General features: G+C 40.4%; 1 protein-coding gene across 1 annotated transcript; it reads right to left on the bottom strand.

Annotated features, from left to right (window-relative positions):
* Nucleotides 1–262: 262 nt before the first annotated feature.
* On the bottom strand, nucleotides 263–13,889 carry ASNS (asparagine synthetase (glutamine-hydrolyzing)). The gene is made up of 11 exons (XM_040472589.1): nucleotides 13,595–13,889; nucleotides 9,492–9,729; nucleotides 8,394–8,579; nucleotides 8,033–8,134; nucleotides 7,251–7,378; nucleotides 6,069–6,195; nucleotides 3,490–3,596; nucleotides 2,933–3,033; nucleotides 1,558–1,639; nucleotides 1,319–1,474; nucleotides 263–608 (listed from the first exon to the last, which is right to left on the bottom strand). Exons 1-11 carry the CDS (start codon nucleotides 13,841–13,843, stop codon nucleotides 399–401), a joined length of 1,686 nt encoding a protein of 561 aa, XP_040328523.1. The 5' UTR covers nucleotides 13,844–13,889; the 3' UTR covers nucleotides 263–398.
* Nucleotides 13,890–14,488: the final 599 nt, after the last annotated feature.

The following is a 14,488-nucleotide window of genomic DNA, read 5'->3' as shown; positions in this document are numbered from 1 at the left end:
TGAATTACTGTCTTACAAGAGAGAGCTGTCAGGGACGTCCATGACGGACTCAGCACCACAGAGCCTGCCTCACCAGCTGCTGTGAATACAGAAAGAACAGAGAGGGAAGCTGTGAAAAGGCCACGCTAAGAGGAGGCAAGGACTCCTGCTTCCTCCTTTCCTAAGCTCACTCTCTACCTTCCTGGGATACAGTAAAAGCTGCTCAGTTTCTAGCTCCCTCTAAGGAAGGGGCTGTATGAATATAAATGACTATAGCACTGTGTCAGATTCAAGACTTTTATTTTTTTCCATGCCCAACAAGCCAGAATGGTTGATGCTCACTGCTCCCCCTCCTGCCCCCAAGCCCCTTACTCATCACAGGAGGAATGTTTCCTTTCACTGGATAGCTCAGATGGTGCCTAGGCTTTGGCGGCTGACTTGTAATGGGCCAGAGTGCGGGCAGAAGGGTCCGTGGCATTGATCCACTTGGGCATCCAGTAATGGGTCAGCCAGTCTGCCCGGCCTGGGTAGTGGCGTTCAAAGATTTGACGGTAGTAATAGCCTTCCTTAGTTTTAGGAGTATTGAAGGGAAATTTTTGGGCTGCAGTGGCCATCATTGTATCATCAACCTGTTAAGAATATAAATTCAAAATGGCTTTGTTAAATGGCATAGAAACACTTGTATTTAATGTGGCTTCCCAACAACAAAATGACTGTAAATTATGCAAGAGACCCTTTGAATCACCCATCACTTAGAAAATGCTAAAATACAATAATAGACACAGCTGCAGCAACTTTCAAGGAACATTTCTACGAATAATTTTAATACACGGTGGCTCTGAGTGTTCTATGACTAATAATTTCTGGCACCTGGCAGGTGTTAAATGTTAAATGAAGGTCAGTGATGATTGGTAAGTCTCTTCTCTTGCTCTTTGAATTTTAGATGCTACTATATAATCCTTCATGCTACTTATATCTTATGAAATTCTTTTTTTGTTTGTTTGCTTATTTTGAGAGACAGAGCACATGAGCAGGGGAGAGGCAGAGAGAGAGAAGACAGAATCCCAAGCAGGTTCTGCACCGTCAGGACAAAGCCTGACTCGGGGCTTGAACTCACAAACCACGCGATCATGACCTGCACTGAAACCAAGAGTCAGATCCTTAACTGACTGAGCCACCCAGGTGCCCCATATCTTAGGAAATTCTTATAAAACTCTTTAGTTTACAGGGAATTTCTCCTACAGCCACAAAACATTTAAATGAAATACAAAATGAACATTGATTGCCATTCTACATCCATATTGTCCTATGCCAGAAAATATTTTTAGAGACCTTATACCTGATGTTCAACATATTCCTGTAAAATCCTAAACCAGGAATTCTTAACCGAGGTTATTCCATCACTGAATGCTTCTTTTGGCCGCCAGAGAATGTCTTTAGGTATTAGATTGGAGTCCTCAAATGTCTCTCTCAGGAGATGTTTTTCTATCCCATTCTGACATGAAAACAAAGGAATGGCAGTAAAAATTCCAAATTTAATAGCAATAGACAGTTTCCATCGTGCATCGATTCACTTACCTTGGGAGTTCTCATATCTGGGGGCAGAGACAAGTAATAGGAAGAAAATCGATGATCCAGGAAAGGGACGCGCAATTCAAGGCTTAAAGGGGAAAAGAAAAATCTAAATCAAAATGGATATTTAGTGCCTGTCCTTTTAGATTCTCCTGGAGAGTTTCTTAGCAATTCAACTAGCCTCTATGTAATGTTAAGACTAAAAGTCATTTTTAGGGTCCTCCTGACTGTCCTTTACTACTGCATGAGTAGCAAAAATCTTCATTCCCAACAAGATGTATTACCTCATCTAGAGAGTGAAACAAACGGACAATAATTTTACTTTCCCTTCTGTAAACAATTAAATGCACATCTCAAAGAGCAGAAAATGGTAAGAAACATGAGTGATCTGATCATTAAGAACGTACTTTTCCTATACCTTTCTGACTCAAAGTTTTTTCTTGGTGAGGCCATCTCTTGTCCTATGGAAAACTAAAGAATTCAGAATTGTTTACTACTAAATGATTTACATACAACATGCAGTATATACCCCTGTTCCTCAGTGTTTCATCAAAGGCCACGTCGTGTTTCCTGAATCCTGGTGACTCTGGTTAAGGCAAATGGATAATAACGATGGATTCAGTTCCTTCCCCACACCGTATCTGACTATTTTCTAATCTAAGTGTGATTTCGTAGAAGCAACTAAAATATTTAACGTAGTTTATCACCTACAGTAAGAGATCTGAATTCTCCAACATGACTAGCTAAAAAGTGAAAACTTCGGGCAACCAGAAATAGAGAAACCTGTTTATAATCTAATCAACCCTCCCGGCTCTTCATTGCCCTGTGCCCGAGCAGGGTCACCACAGTATCAAACAGGTGTGGTAGGCACTCAACACTTGTTACAGGGGCTGTGTCAACTTTAACTTCTCTTAAAAAGTCTTAAAAAGAGCAGCACCTGCCTTTCCCTTTTGGTTCTGATGGTAGCAGAGTGTGGCTGTGCTTTAAAGACGAAGTCCATCTAAAACAACCTACAGTCTCCTCACCAATGCCAAAACAGTGCTTTGAGACAAGCTTCGTTTTCTCTATCGAAGTCGTACTTTGTGGGGCACCTGGGTGACCCAGGGGGTTAAGTGTCTGACTCTTGATTTCGGCTCAGGTCATGATCTCACGGCTGTGAGATCGAGCCCCAAGTTGGGCTCCGTGCTGGCCGTGGAGCCTGCTTAAGATTCTCTTTCTCCCCCTCCCCTGCTCACGTGTGCATGTAAACTCATGCTCTCTTTCAAAAAACAAAAAGTCATACTTTGCACAAACGTATAATCAACTGAAAAAAGTAATTGGCCATTGAGCTTTTTGATTTTTGAGGCTGTCTTAACGATTGCTTCTCAAACTACCGAGTTACCCGTGGGCAGCAGTAGTGCGATCTGCCCGGAGAACGTCGAACAAGTAGAGTTCCTTCAGAAGCCTCTCGCTCTCCTCCTCGGCTTTTTCAGGAGAAGGAGCCTGTTTTATAAACAGGTGGAGTTACAAATACACCAACAGCTTTGCTTGTGCACACAGAACAGTGTTCATTTCTCTTTCCCATATTCCAGCTCTAGTGGGAGTAAGACAGAAAGCTAAACAAAGTTTGGGGAAGGGGGGTCCCTACTTGCTAAAATAGGCCTTCCTGCACACCAAACAGGTAGCTGTCAGGCGATAAAATGGACGCCCAGGGCAGTAACCAGACTGCCACAGGGGATTCAGAAAAGTCAGACTCCCGATTCTCCTGCTTCACCAGTTCTGAAAAATGGAGATTATCTCACATTAGGACTTTTTCCCCCCCCCCCCCCCAAAGAAATACAAAGCAGACACTATCAGTTTTCCTCACATACGTCACAAGATACTCAAGCGTTAAGACAGACGAGAGCAAACCACTTTTCTTCACCCAGCACCAATATCCCTCCATGTCAGAAAACTTACCTTGTGAAAATATATGTAACCTTGCGTAAGCTCATCTGAACCTTCTCCAGAGAAGATCACCACACTATCTGTGTTCTTCCGAATATACTTGGAGACTAAGTACATACCTTAGTAGACAGACAGAAATTGTTGATGTCAACATAACTGGCCACCAAAAATGTCTCGTATTTAGCTTTTGGAAACAATGATGTTTTACTTAGACTTGAACTCTATATTAATAATGTAGTTTCCAAAATAATGACCTTTTATCTATAAGCTAATTTTTATATACTTTACCCAGAAGTTGTACGGTTGCAATGAAACAGCCCAAAATCATTCCACAATTTTACCTATTTATTAAAAAAATTTTAATGTTTATTTATTTTTGAGATGGGCAGAGAGAGAGAGGGAGACACAGAATCTGAAACAGGCTCCAGGTTCCGAGCTGTCAGCACAGAGCCCAATGCAGGGCTCACACCCAAGAATCAAAAGATCATGACCTAAGCCAAAGTCAGATGCTCAACCGACTGAGCCACAGCCACTGTGCCCCTTATTCCACAATTTTATATACAGGTTTTAAAATTGTAATGCTTTTAGACCAAGAATATCCACCTTAGAACTCTGACAAACTGAACAATGACAAATATCTAAAACAAATTCATAACTTTCATACCAATATTATCATACAAAAATAATAAAAGTTGGGAGTTTTGGTAGTTCAGGCTTTTCTTTCCTAACACCAAATTTCAAAGGTGGTTAAGAATACTATGTAAATTACTAAAAGAGAGCCATTGGTTCCGGCTGCAAATCTATGTAAACCAGTATTTGTTCTTTATCATTTTTTTCATGATCACCAATCTAGGAAGACTTTTTAGACATTTTTTCCTAATTGCCTTCTCAATGAAATATGAGTACTGGATATACTATAAATCTATTTATATAGTGTGGCCCTTTGGAAGCCCACAGGCCACTGTATACAGAAAATTCTTTTTTACACTCCAAGAACCAATTTAGTTCTCTTGTGGGCAATATCACCCCTGTGGTAATATTCTCATGCCCTAAACTTTGCAATGGAGTCTTCTCAGATAGATTCTGAGTCTCTTAAAAGAGAGACATATCTCAGCCAGTAGCACATTAGAGGCTCAACGACACTGGAGTATACTTCTGATCTTGCCATATATCCACATGACAAAACTAGCATTGCTTGCTGGGCAGTAATAGTTATTGATTGATAAGTCATATGATAGAATAGTTACCAAAGTATATATGAGTATTCCTTACATAAATTAGTTACAACACAGCCCAAGAAACTATATGCAGAGAAATTGGGGAGTGAGGAGTGCAGAAATGTGCATCTATTCTTTGGAGAAATATAAATACAGATCTTCCTCGACTTACACCCTGATAAACCCACTTAAGTTGAAAACATCATCAAATCCACCTAACCTACTGAACATCATAGCTTAGCCTAGCCTACCCCAAATGTACTCAGAACACTGACATTAGCCTACTGTTGGGCAGGATCACAGACCACAAAGCCTACTTGGTAATGAATGGTGCACTGAGCATCTTATGTAATTTACTGACCCTGTACTAAGAGTGAAAACCAGAATGGGTGTGGGTACAGAATGGTTATAAGTGTTTCAGTTGTTCAACCTTGTGATCACTTGGCTGACTGGGAACTGCAGCTCAACTGCCCAGTATCGAGAGAGAGAGAGAGAGAGAGAGAGAGAGAGACAGACAGACAGACAGAGACAGAGAGAGAGAAAGAGAGAATCCTTTGCATGGCGTTAGCCCAGGAAAAGATCCAAATTCAAAAGTCAAAGTAAGGGTTCTGCTGAATGTGTATTGCTTTCACACCCTCATAAAGTCAAAAATTGTTCAGGTCAAACCATGGTAAGTAAAGGACTGTCTGTAGGGACACCATAAATGGGGGAGTTTATGTGTTTATTTCCTCTCACTCCAAAAGAGATTTGGGGAGGGGTGCCTGGGTGGCTCAGTCAGTTAAATGTCCAACATCGGCTCTGGTCATGACCTCACAGTTTGTGAGTTCGAGCCCCGCGTTGGGCTTTGTGCTGACAGCTCAGGGCCTGGAGCCTGCTTCGGATTCTGTGTCTCCTCCTCTCTCTGCCCCTCCCCTGCTCACACTCTGTGTTTGTCTCTCAAAAAATGAATAAACATTAAAAAATAAAAAAAAAAGATTGGGGGAATTCTTAAATGGTCTGGTCTTAAAATAGTGCTGACCTAAGAATTTTATTTGCATTCATTCTTAAGTATTGTTTTTTAAACTGTTGTTCGAAATAATCTTTTATACCTTATACTCTTTTCAGGATTAAAAATCTTTTAGAGGGGTGCCTGGGTGGCTCGGTCGGTTGAGCATCCGACTTCGGCTCAGGTCACGATCTTACGGCTCATGAGTTCGAGCCCCGCGTCGGGCTCTGTGCTGACAGCTTGGAGCCTGGAGCCTGCTTTGGATTCTGTGTCTCCCCCTCTCTCTGCCCCTCCCTCGCTTGCACTCAGTCTCTCTCTATCTCTCTTAAAATAAATAAACATTAAAAAAAATTAAAAAAAAATCTTTTAGATACTGTAAAATACCTTACCTACTGAAGCACGTACTGTTGTAATATCATAAGTTTCCAAGGAAAATATGACTTCATCCAGGACCTGAATGCCTTCCTCAGAATTAAAGAGGACTTCATGGTGTTCACTTCCAATGTGATTTGCCACCTGATTATTTAAGAAATATCCATATACTTGTTATAAGCACTGCCCTTGAAAATGAAACATGAATACTGTCATGTCACAACACGTTATAAGTTAAGAATAGTGAAAAACAAATCAGGCAAAATATGAGGAAATGATTCTCTAGTCACCACATACACAGCCCAGTTAGGTTTCCTGGCCTCCCCCAGTCTCTGCCCTGACTTGACCAAGAGGTAGACAGCCCATCAGCTCTTCCCACTCGAAGACTTCAACCTAACTGTCCACAGGCTTCCAGTGAGTTGTGTCCCCCCCACCCCCCACTTAAGTTACCTTACCCACTTCCTCCCTCTCTAGTCCAACATGGCCCCACTCTAACCTCGGCCCCCTATTGGCCCTCCATCGATGGTTTATGTTACATTCAGGATGTTATTCCTAAGGGAAATGCCTTCCCCTCATTCTTTTTTCTGTGGCTGTTTTGGATTCTTTTAGCCTTGATCAACTTGCTTTGACACTGCACTCATCCATTCCCTGTAAATTCTGCCAGAGTAGGAACAAAGTCTCCCAAACACGGAATGTGTATGTACAAGGTCCTCTCTGCCCATAATCCTAAACACGGTGCTTTATAAGAAATGAAAACAGCTAACATTTACAAAGTACTTACTACAGGTTATGCTCTATCCTATGCACTTCATGAATTCTATCATTTTCACCGTGACATTATCCCATAGTAGATACTGTCATTCCCATTACATAAGTGAGGAATCGTATGTTGGAGGTAGGATTTGAGACCAGCAGTCTGCTCCAAAGCATGCAGTCACAACCACTGTACCATTACTTTCAAAACGACAGAATTATTATCACAGGGTTTTTATGAGGATTGCATGAGCCTTAGTAGAAGTACCCAGAGGACAGTGTATGACACACTTGATACTCAACAATGCATTTCATTTTATTTTAATACATTTAACTTAAAACAATTACCTGAGTCAATACAGCGTAAGTACAGAATCATTAATTAGTGGCTAGATTTTTATCCTTATGTCTGTCCCAATTACATAATGGGCAGGACGGTGTCTTACCTTTCTAGCAGCGAGTAAATCAGTACTGTCTTCCATGCCAATCGCAAATGTCTGGAGAGGGTACTGTACTTGAGCCTCTTTTAGCTGCTTCAACAGGGTGGCAGCAACCAAACTGGAATCTAAGCCCCCTATGAGCAAGACGGGAAGTACACTGGCTATACGCCATGCTTACGAGAAACAGATATGATTTACAGTCCCATTAAGCACCAAGATTAGAGTTTTGCTATTTAAAATCCCCAACTTTTAGGGGCGCCTGGGTGGCTTAGGCAGTTACGCGTCCAACTCCTGATTTCGGCTCAGGTCATGATCTCGCGAGTTGTGAGAGTGAGCCTGTGCTTTGGGCTCTGTGCTTGACAGCATGGAGGCTGCTTGGGATTCTCTCTCTACCCCTCTCTCTGCCCCTCCCCCACTTGCACACGCTATCTCTTAAACAAAATTAAAAAAAAAAAATTTTAAATCCCCAAGTTTTATAAACCGAAAATCAACATTATGAAAAATCTAACACATAACCTGACATAATTATTACAGTACTTGAATTGGTCAAAAGTCACCATACACAATTCTAAAAAATGTTTATTAGCTCACTCATACCAATAATTAGAATGTAACCTGAAGCTGCTCTATTGCCATGAATATTAAATGCAGCTTACAGAAAACATTTTTGTCCTATAATGGAGGGAAAATTAAATCATAAATATTTTATAGTCAAAATCTCAGGGATAGCTACAAATCATTTACTTAAATATGTGCTAAATATAATTGGGCTTTTTAATAGACTTCACCTGATAAAAGGCAGCCAATCCTTCTGTCTGTCATTAAGCGTTTCTTTATGGCGTTGTCAAAAAGGATCCGGAGGTTGTTCTTCACAGTTTCTAGCTCAAAACCTATAAACACGTAAAGCAAATCAACAGTTCCAGAAAATCTTGGGCTGAATTATTTACTGAAACAAGGCAGACAATCATCTATCAATCATGATGACACCTGCTCCAGGGTGGAATTTGCCAAATCCCCGTGTGGCACCTCCAAATTAAATAGGAAAGAGCTCTTCTGATTTGAACCATTCCAATGACAAGAAAGTAGCACTTTTTTTTCCCTTTGGGAGAGACAGGCGGGGAACAGGCGGGTGGGCGTTCGCTTTGTTACCTGGGAAGAGTTTCTCCACATTGTCATAGAGCGCATGCAGGGGCTCATCTCTACAGTGATGATATTTGACCATTTCCACTGATGCAACTTTGCCATTCGGCTTTAAATCCAAAACTTCATAGTGTCCTGGGAGAAAAGGCTCCACTTTTAAAAAAGGAGTTGTGGAGTGCTTCAAGTTAACAAGACCTACAAATTCAAAACGATAATTTTACTCAAGATACAATTCACCATTACTTACTATCCTCTCAATTCCTGTTTATTCCCCCTTTTTGATATAAACACATGTCCATTATATAAGCAAAATAGGGAAGAATGAACCCAAATGCTACCACCTACTTACTAGAGAGAGAACAGTGGTAGAGATGTACCCTAAGGTTACACTGATTTCTAGTAGTTCAAAGTAATAAGAAGATCCCCAACATTCAATTTCTTCTCCCTGGCTGGAATTTCAGATCAAGAAAATCTATTTTCTATAAGAAAAGACACATTAAGCAAGAAGATGGACTTGAAATTGCTACTGTTATGATCCCCTGGCAGTCCTTTCTTTGTCATCACTGAGGTATGTTAAGGAAACAGCCATGATTTCTGGTCCTTGAACAAGCAAAATGATCCACTAGGAGGTAATGGCAGAACTAGTTATTATATACTGTGTGTTAAACAGTATAATCTAAATTTCTTCAAAAGTTTTCACAGGGAGTAAACAACCTGGCATCACCATGATCTCTGATTAAAAACCAGTGTTTTATTGTAAATGGGAACAGCCTATCTAAATGCTCATTACGAGTCACAATTTGAGTTGTCAGCCCAGTCATCTTCTGTGTCAGACTGAATTCAAAGATCAGATCGGACCCAGATTCCTGCCTAGCAAGCGGACCTCAAGAGAGCCACATAACCCCTATGGGGGATGAGGATTAATTAAAAAGTTTCAAGCAGGGAGGACCATCAACTGATGAGTTTTTGACAGGCTATTCAAAAAGCATTGAGAAACAGTCACTCGAAAACTTCTGGACTGCCCAGCACAGGATTTGCAAATATGATCAAGAGGAAAACACAAAACCAGAGTAATAATGAACACCTACAGACATATTCTATCATTACCTTTAGCTTCTGAACACACAGCCAAAAATCCATCTTCCGTCATGGCTTTAAACAAAGGCCTGACTCCATAAGTATCTCTGCCCAGGAACACTTTCTTATTGGCAGTATCCAGCAAAATAAATGCAAACACCCCATCCAACATGCAAACTGTTTGCTCAATTCCTCCTTTGTCATAAAGATGAAGGATTATTTCACCATCCACTTTGGTCTGGTATTCAAATTCAAAATGGTGTTGCATCTTGTAAAAGCAATAGCAAAATAAAAATGTTAATGTTACAGTCCTTGTGCATCCACTAATAATTTTTTGTTGCAAAGTTGCTTCAACATTTCTATGTTCGATAATCACGCACCTTATTTAGAAGAATCATTGCATTATCAAAATACAACTCATTTGAACTTACAATTCTGCTCATTCTTTACAGCATAAAGCTAAATATGCACATTTTAGTTGCCTTCTGATAAATGAAAAGCAGAGGCAATGTAGCAAAACAGTCATACATATCAGGAAGGATAGGAATGCCCATTATACATGTCCTATGTCTATAATACATGTATGTTTACATCTGTATGTCAGTTACGCAAAGAGGTTGCAATGACACTAAAAATGTGTCTTCCCCAACTGTAATATTTTGGTTTGGGAATATAGGATCAGCTGAGGTTTTTCCATTTCAGTCTCAAAGACCTGCCTATGAAAATGGAAAGTAAAAGGACACACACAGTTGGTACTATTCCCTGACGAATGGCTCCATCACAATGATGAAGACACATGGTCCAGATAAAGCTGATGGCCCCCGGGGGAAGCCTAGACTATTCAGTCTTCCCACCATTGCAGTGGCATTAAACTACTTCTCACTGATAGAGAAAATGACAGGGGAGCTTTAGTAGTCCACATGCCCCAAGGGCTCAGCAAAGTGACCATCATGACCACTCAGCACAGAGGGAGAGGGCCTGATTACATTACACCGGGCTCTGGCTCTCCATCACCACTGGCCAACTGTGAGGGGGAGAAATCCTTGGAGTTGCTCTTTCTTTGTGCTTACTCCTATTTTTGGCTGACCATGGAGAGAGAAAAGGTTCCTATAAACAAAATCACAGGGAAATCCTGGTTAAGTTTAAACATTCAGAACATGTTTTTAAAATTCACAAAGTAAATCTATATGTCTGTATATGGATGACCTATAAACATGCTTCACAATCACACTCGCTCTATCACTTGTGAAACTTCTGCCTATAAGCACTCACTGAATGACCCAAACCATGGGCTCTGGCTGCCTTGAGTGACTATAAAGCCACTTCCTGTTGACCTCTCCCTCCTCTGAGAGAGATCAGGGGAGATCCTGTCACTAGCAGGTGGGGTTTGGAAGCAGTCTTTTGCTTGCCTTTTTGCACTTATGTATCGGAAGAATAAATATACCCTCCAAAGCATTCAGTGATTTCAGTAAGCAACAGCTTCCCAAATCTATCCTCCACTAGTGTCATCACTGCTCTTTGGCTAAACCTTGCAGGTAACTTACTGGTTAATGATTCCCAAGTTCCACTTTGCACTCTCCTGAAACCACACTTAGGTAAAAGCTGCACTTAGAGGGCATCTGGGTGGTTCAGTCAGTTAAGTGTCCAACTTTTGATTTCAGCTCAAGTCATGATCTCAGAGTTTGTGAGTTCGAGCCCCACATTGGTCTCTGCACTGACACTGCAGAGCCTGCTTGGAATTCTCTCTCTCTCTCTCTCTCTCTCTCTCTCTACCCCTCCCTCCCCTCTCAAAATAAATAAACTTAAAAAAAAAAAAGCTGTACTTAGATAAAAGTCCCTGTATCCTGCCACCATCCAGAAATCACACTGCCACTTGACCTGCTGGTTGCAAGCCCCTGATGATCCCTGTAGAGAGAGAGCCTCCTCTCTGCCCCAGCCTTTACTCAGATTCCTCCTCTCCTTCATTTATTCTTCCTCCACACCCCGCACATCTCTAGCTGGATTTTATTAGAGGTAAATTTTTTTTCATCCAAAAAAAAAAAAAAAAAAGGAGGGGCTTTGGAGCTTATGTTGTAGTGTCCTTTATACAGATGTAAAATGGCCATCCTCCTCATCAACAGATTTCTGGCCGTTCACGCAACAGAAGCTTAGATGATTGGTAGATGCAATGGAATTTCTATGCTTTTGAAAATACAATATATTTGGTAATTTAGAATAAAAATACTTGTGAAATATTTACTATTTTGTAACTTTTCAACAAAATATATAAAAGCAGCAATGTTGTTCAAGTTACACAAGGTATTTCCTATCTGATTTAAGGTGAAAGGTTAATATTGCCATAATACAACCTAGCATTCTCGTGTGTATGGCACTAACTTGGCTTGGTAAGAAAGAAGTCTTACCTCCTGTACTCTCACTAGCTTGAAATTCCATTCTTACTTTTCGTGTTCACCATTTCATCTCCAAGCACCTAGAAAAATCATGCCTATATACTCTTAATAAATGTCTGAAAGGAGTCTGCTGAATAACCATAAAAACTTTTCAAATGAGAAGCCTATTATTAAAAGTAATCTTATGAGGAGATGACACACAATGGTAAAAGCTATTGTCCAGAGATAAAAATGTCCTAATGGTGGCTAGAATATAAATACCTCCCCATGAATGACAGATGTATATCAAGACTCAAAAAATACCAAGGAACCTAACAACTAAATGTATGAAGTATGAATGCTATCAGGCTTCACCAAAACAAAGCAGCTATAAAGACATTTTTGTGACACTTGCAGAAATTTAATTTGAACTCAATATTAGATGATCTTATTGATTCTTGGGTTTAATGGTATTGGTATTAGGTAGAGGAAGGCCCTAATTTTTAAGAGATAAGTGCTTGCATATTTAGAAGTGTCACGATATCTGCAGTATACTCTAAAATGATTCAGCCCAAAATTAAATGCCTAGGTGTATATACAGAAAGAGAGAAATAGAGCACATACGGCAAAACATTAACAATTAAATAACCTAGGTTCTGTTTGTTCTATTTTTTTTTTTTTTTGGTTTGTTCTTCTTTTTTGTTCTTTTTTATATGTTTTAAATTTTCAAAATTACAAGTTGGGGAGGAGGGTGGCAAACAAAAAATAACTTGGAAATTTTGCATTAAAAAATTTATGAAACACTAGCCAAATAATTCCAGATTGGAAGGTTCTTAGCCAGTTTGGCTCCCTGGGGTCAGAATTTCCACCCCCTCACCACTCTCATCCTGAGTAAGCTTTCACCAGATTAGAAAGCTGTTCCAATTTTAATGCTGCTAAAAAAATCACTCCTTTCACTCTTCTGTCCTGTGGCTCTGTTTAAGTGCAGTCAGTACACAGTAGCAATAAATGTCATAAGGGCAGCATTATATAAAAGCTACCAGTATGATTACCTCCAAACTATTAAATTCCATACCTGCCCTAAAGTCCTCCAGTCTCCCTACTCTTAGAATGATATTCCAACTCCTTGCCAAGTCCTGCTTGATCTGGTCGTGCCCTGCCCACCTACCTACCCCTTGATCACATCTGACAATCCCAGGGCTGCTTCCTACCTCGGGGCTTCTACACATGCTATTCCCCCAGCATGAAATGCTGTTCCCAGCCCCACTAGTTGATCATTATCCATTAGGTCTCAGTTCAAGTGCCAGTTCCTCAAGAGGCCTTCTCTGACCACCCTTGCTGACACTGGATCTCCCATATTATTATTATTTTTTTTGTCCAGAATATCTATCGTATGTACAAGGATTTTTTGTCTTTTTTTATTTTTAATGGAATAAACTCCATCAGAGTGCAGACCTATGTCTCATACTTACTACTGTATCCCCAGTACCAAACACAGGCTCTAATTAATATTCAAATTCATGACAGGAAAAAAAAATTCTAAGAGTTAAAGAATTATAATCTTCATTTTGTCTTTTTTTTGTGACCAGGCCATTTGAACTCCTTGTGCATCTGTGCCCTATCTCTCTTTAGAATTGGAGCAAATGAGGTAATGAACATGGAAACTGTGTGAAAAGTAAAAAGCTTTATACAAAATATATAAAATTATTACAACCAACTAGCCCTGAGGTTTAATCACATCCAGATATCTTCTGGTTTATTTACCTTCTTGTGGTTGTAGATTTCACCGTTGTAACAAAGCCACAAATAAGGATATTTCTTCACTCGGATTGGCTGCATTCCAAATAGCTGGTCAACCACTGCCAACCGATGAAATCCAAAGCAGCAGTTGGTGTATCCATTGACATTCTCAAAGCGAAATGCATCTGGACCCCTGTGTGCAATCTTCATAGCACTCAGACACTGAACAGAAAGGCAGTCATCACTGCCAAAGAGGGCCCAAATCCCACACATGGTGCAATGGAGCTAGGGGCTCTCTACGGAGAGAAAAGCAGACCAGTTGAATATTCCATATCCAAGTCTGTATTAAATCTTGATTCCAAAAACGGGCATAAACTACTTCAAAGACTGATATTTAAACCATCTGATCTATAGCATTAGGCTGGCAGGCACCCAGGAGTTGAGACTGATTTAACTGATTTACAAGTATTCAGAAAAGATGCATGACCTTCACATCCAGCCGGCTAAAGCAGTTAGCACCCCATCAATGCCTGCATCTCTCTCACCTTGGACCTTGGCTCACCTGAGCCGGGGTAGTCAGGCCACATTCTAGGTTTACTTCCAAGATACAGATATACATGCAGGCTGGCTCCAACCTAGTGAGAGGTCCCTGTCCCGTTCTCTCCATCCCAGAATGTCAGAAGCCCTCAAAAATCCAATAGACTCCCCAGATTACTACTACAGTCCCCTCTCGGGACTCCTGACAATTAAATGTCCTTTCTTTACCTGTAGTAACTGCATGTAGAGTATAGCAGGTAAGAAAGATCACACATACTGCTCGTGTAATGTTAAGATACATAGCTATTACAAGCATTTCACAACTTCTAGTTTACCTCTAAGTGATTTATTCAAATGTGATAAAAGAAATTCTAAAGAGAC

This window comes from Herpailurus yagouaroundi, unplaced genomic scaffold, assembly GCF_014898765.1.
Source record: "Herpailurus yagouaroundi ecotype Mexico unplaced genomic scaffold, PumYag 100, whole genome shotgun sequence".
NCBI lineage: Eukaryota > Metazoa > Chordata > Mammalia > Carnivora > Felidae > Herpailurus > Herpailurus yagouaroundi.
This window is presented reverse-complemented; position numbering and strand designations above follow the sequence as displayed.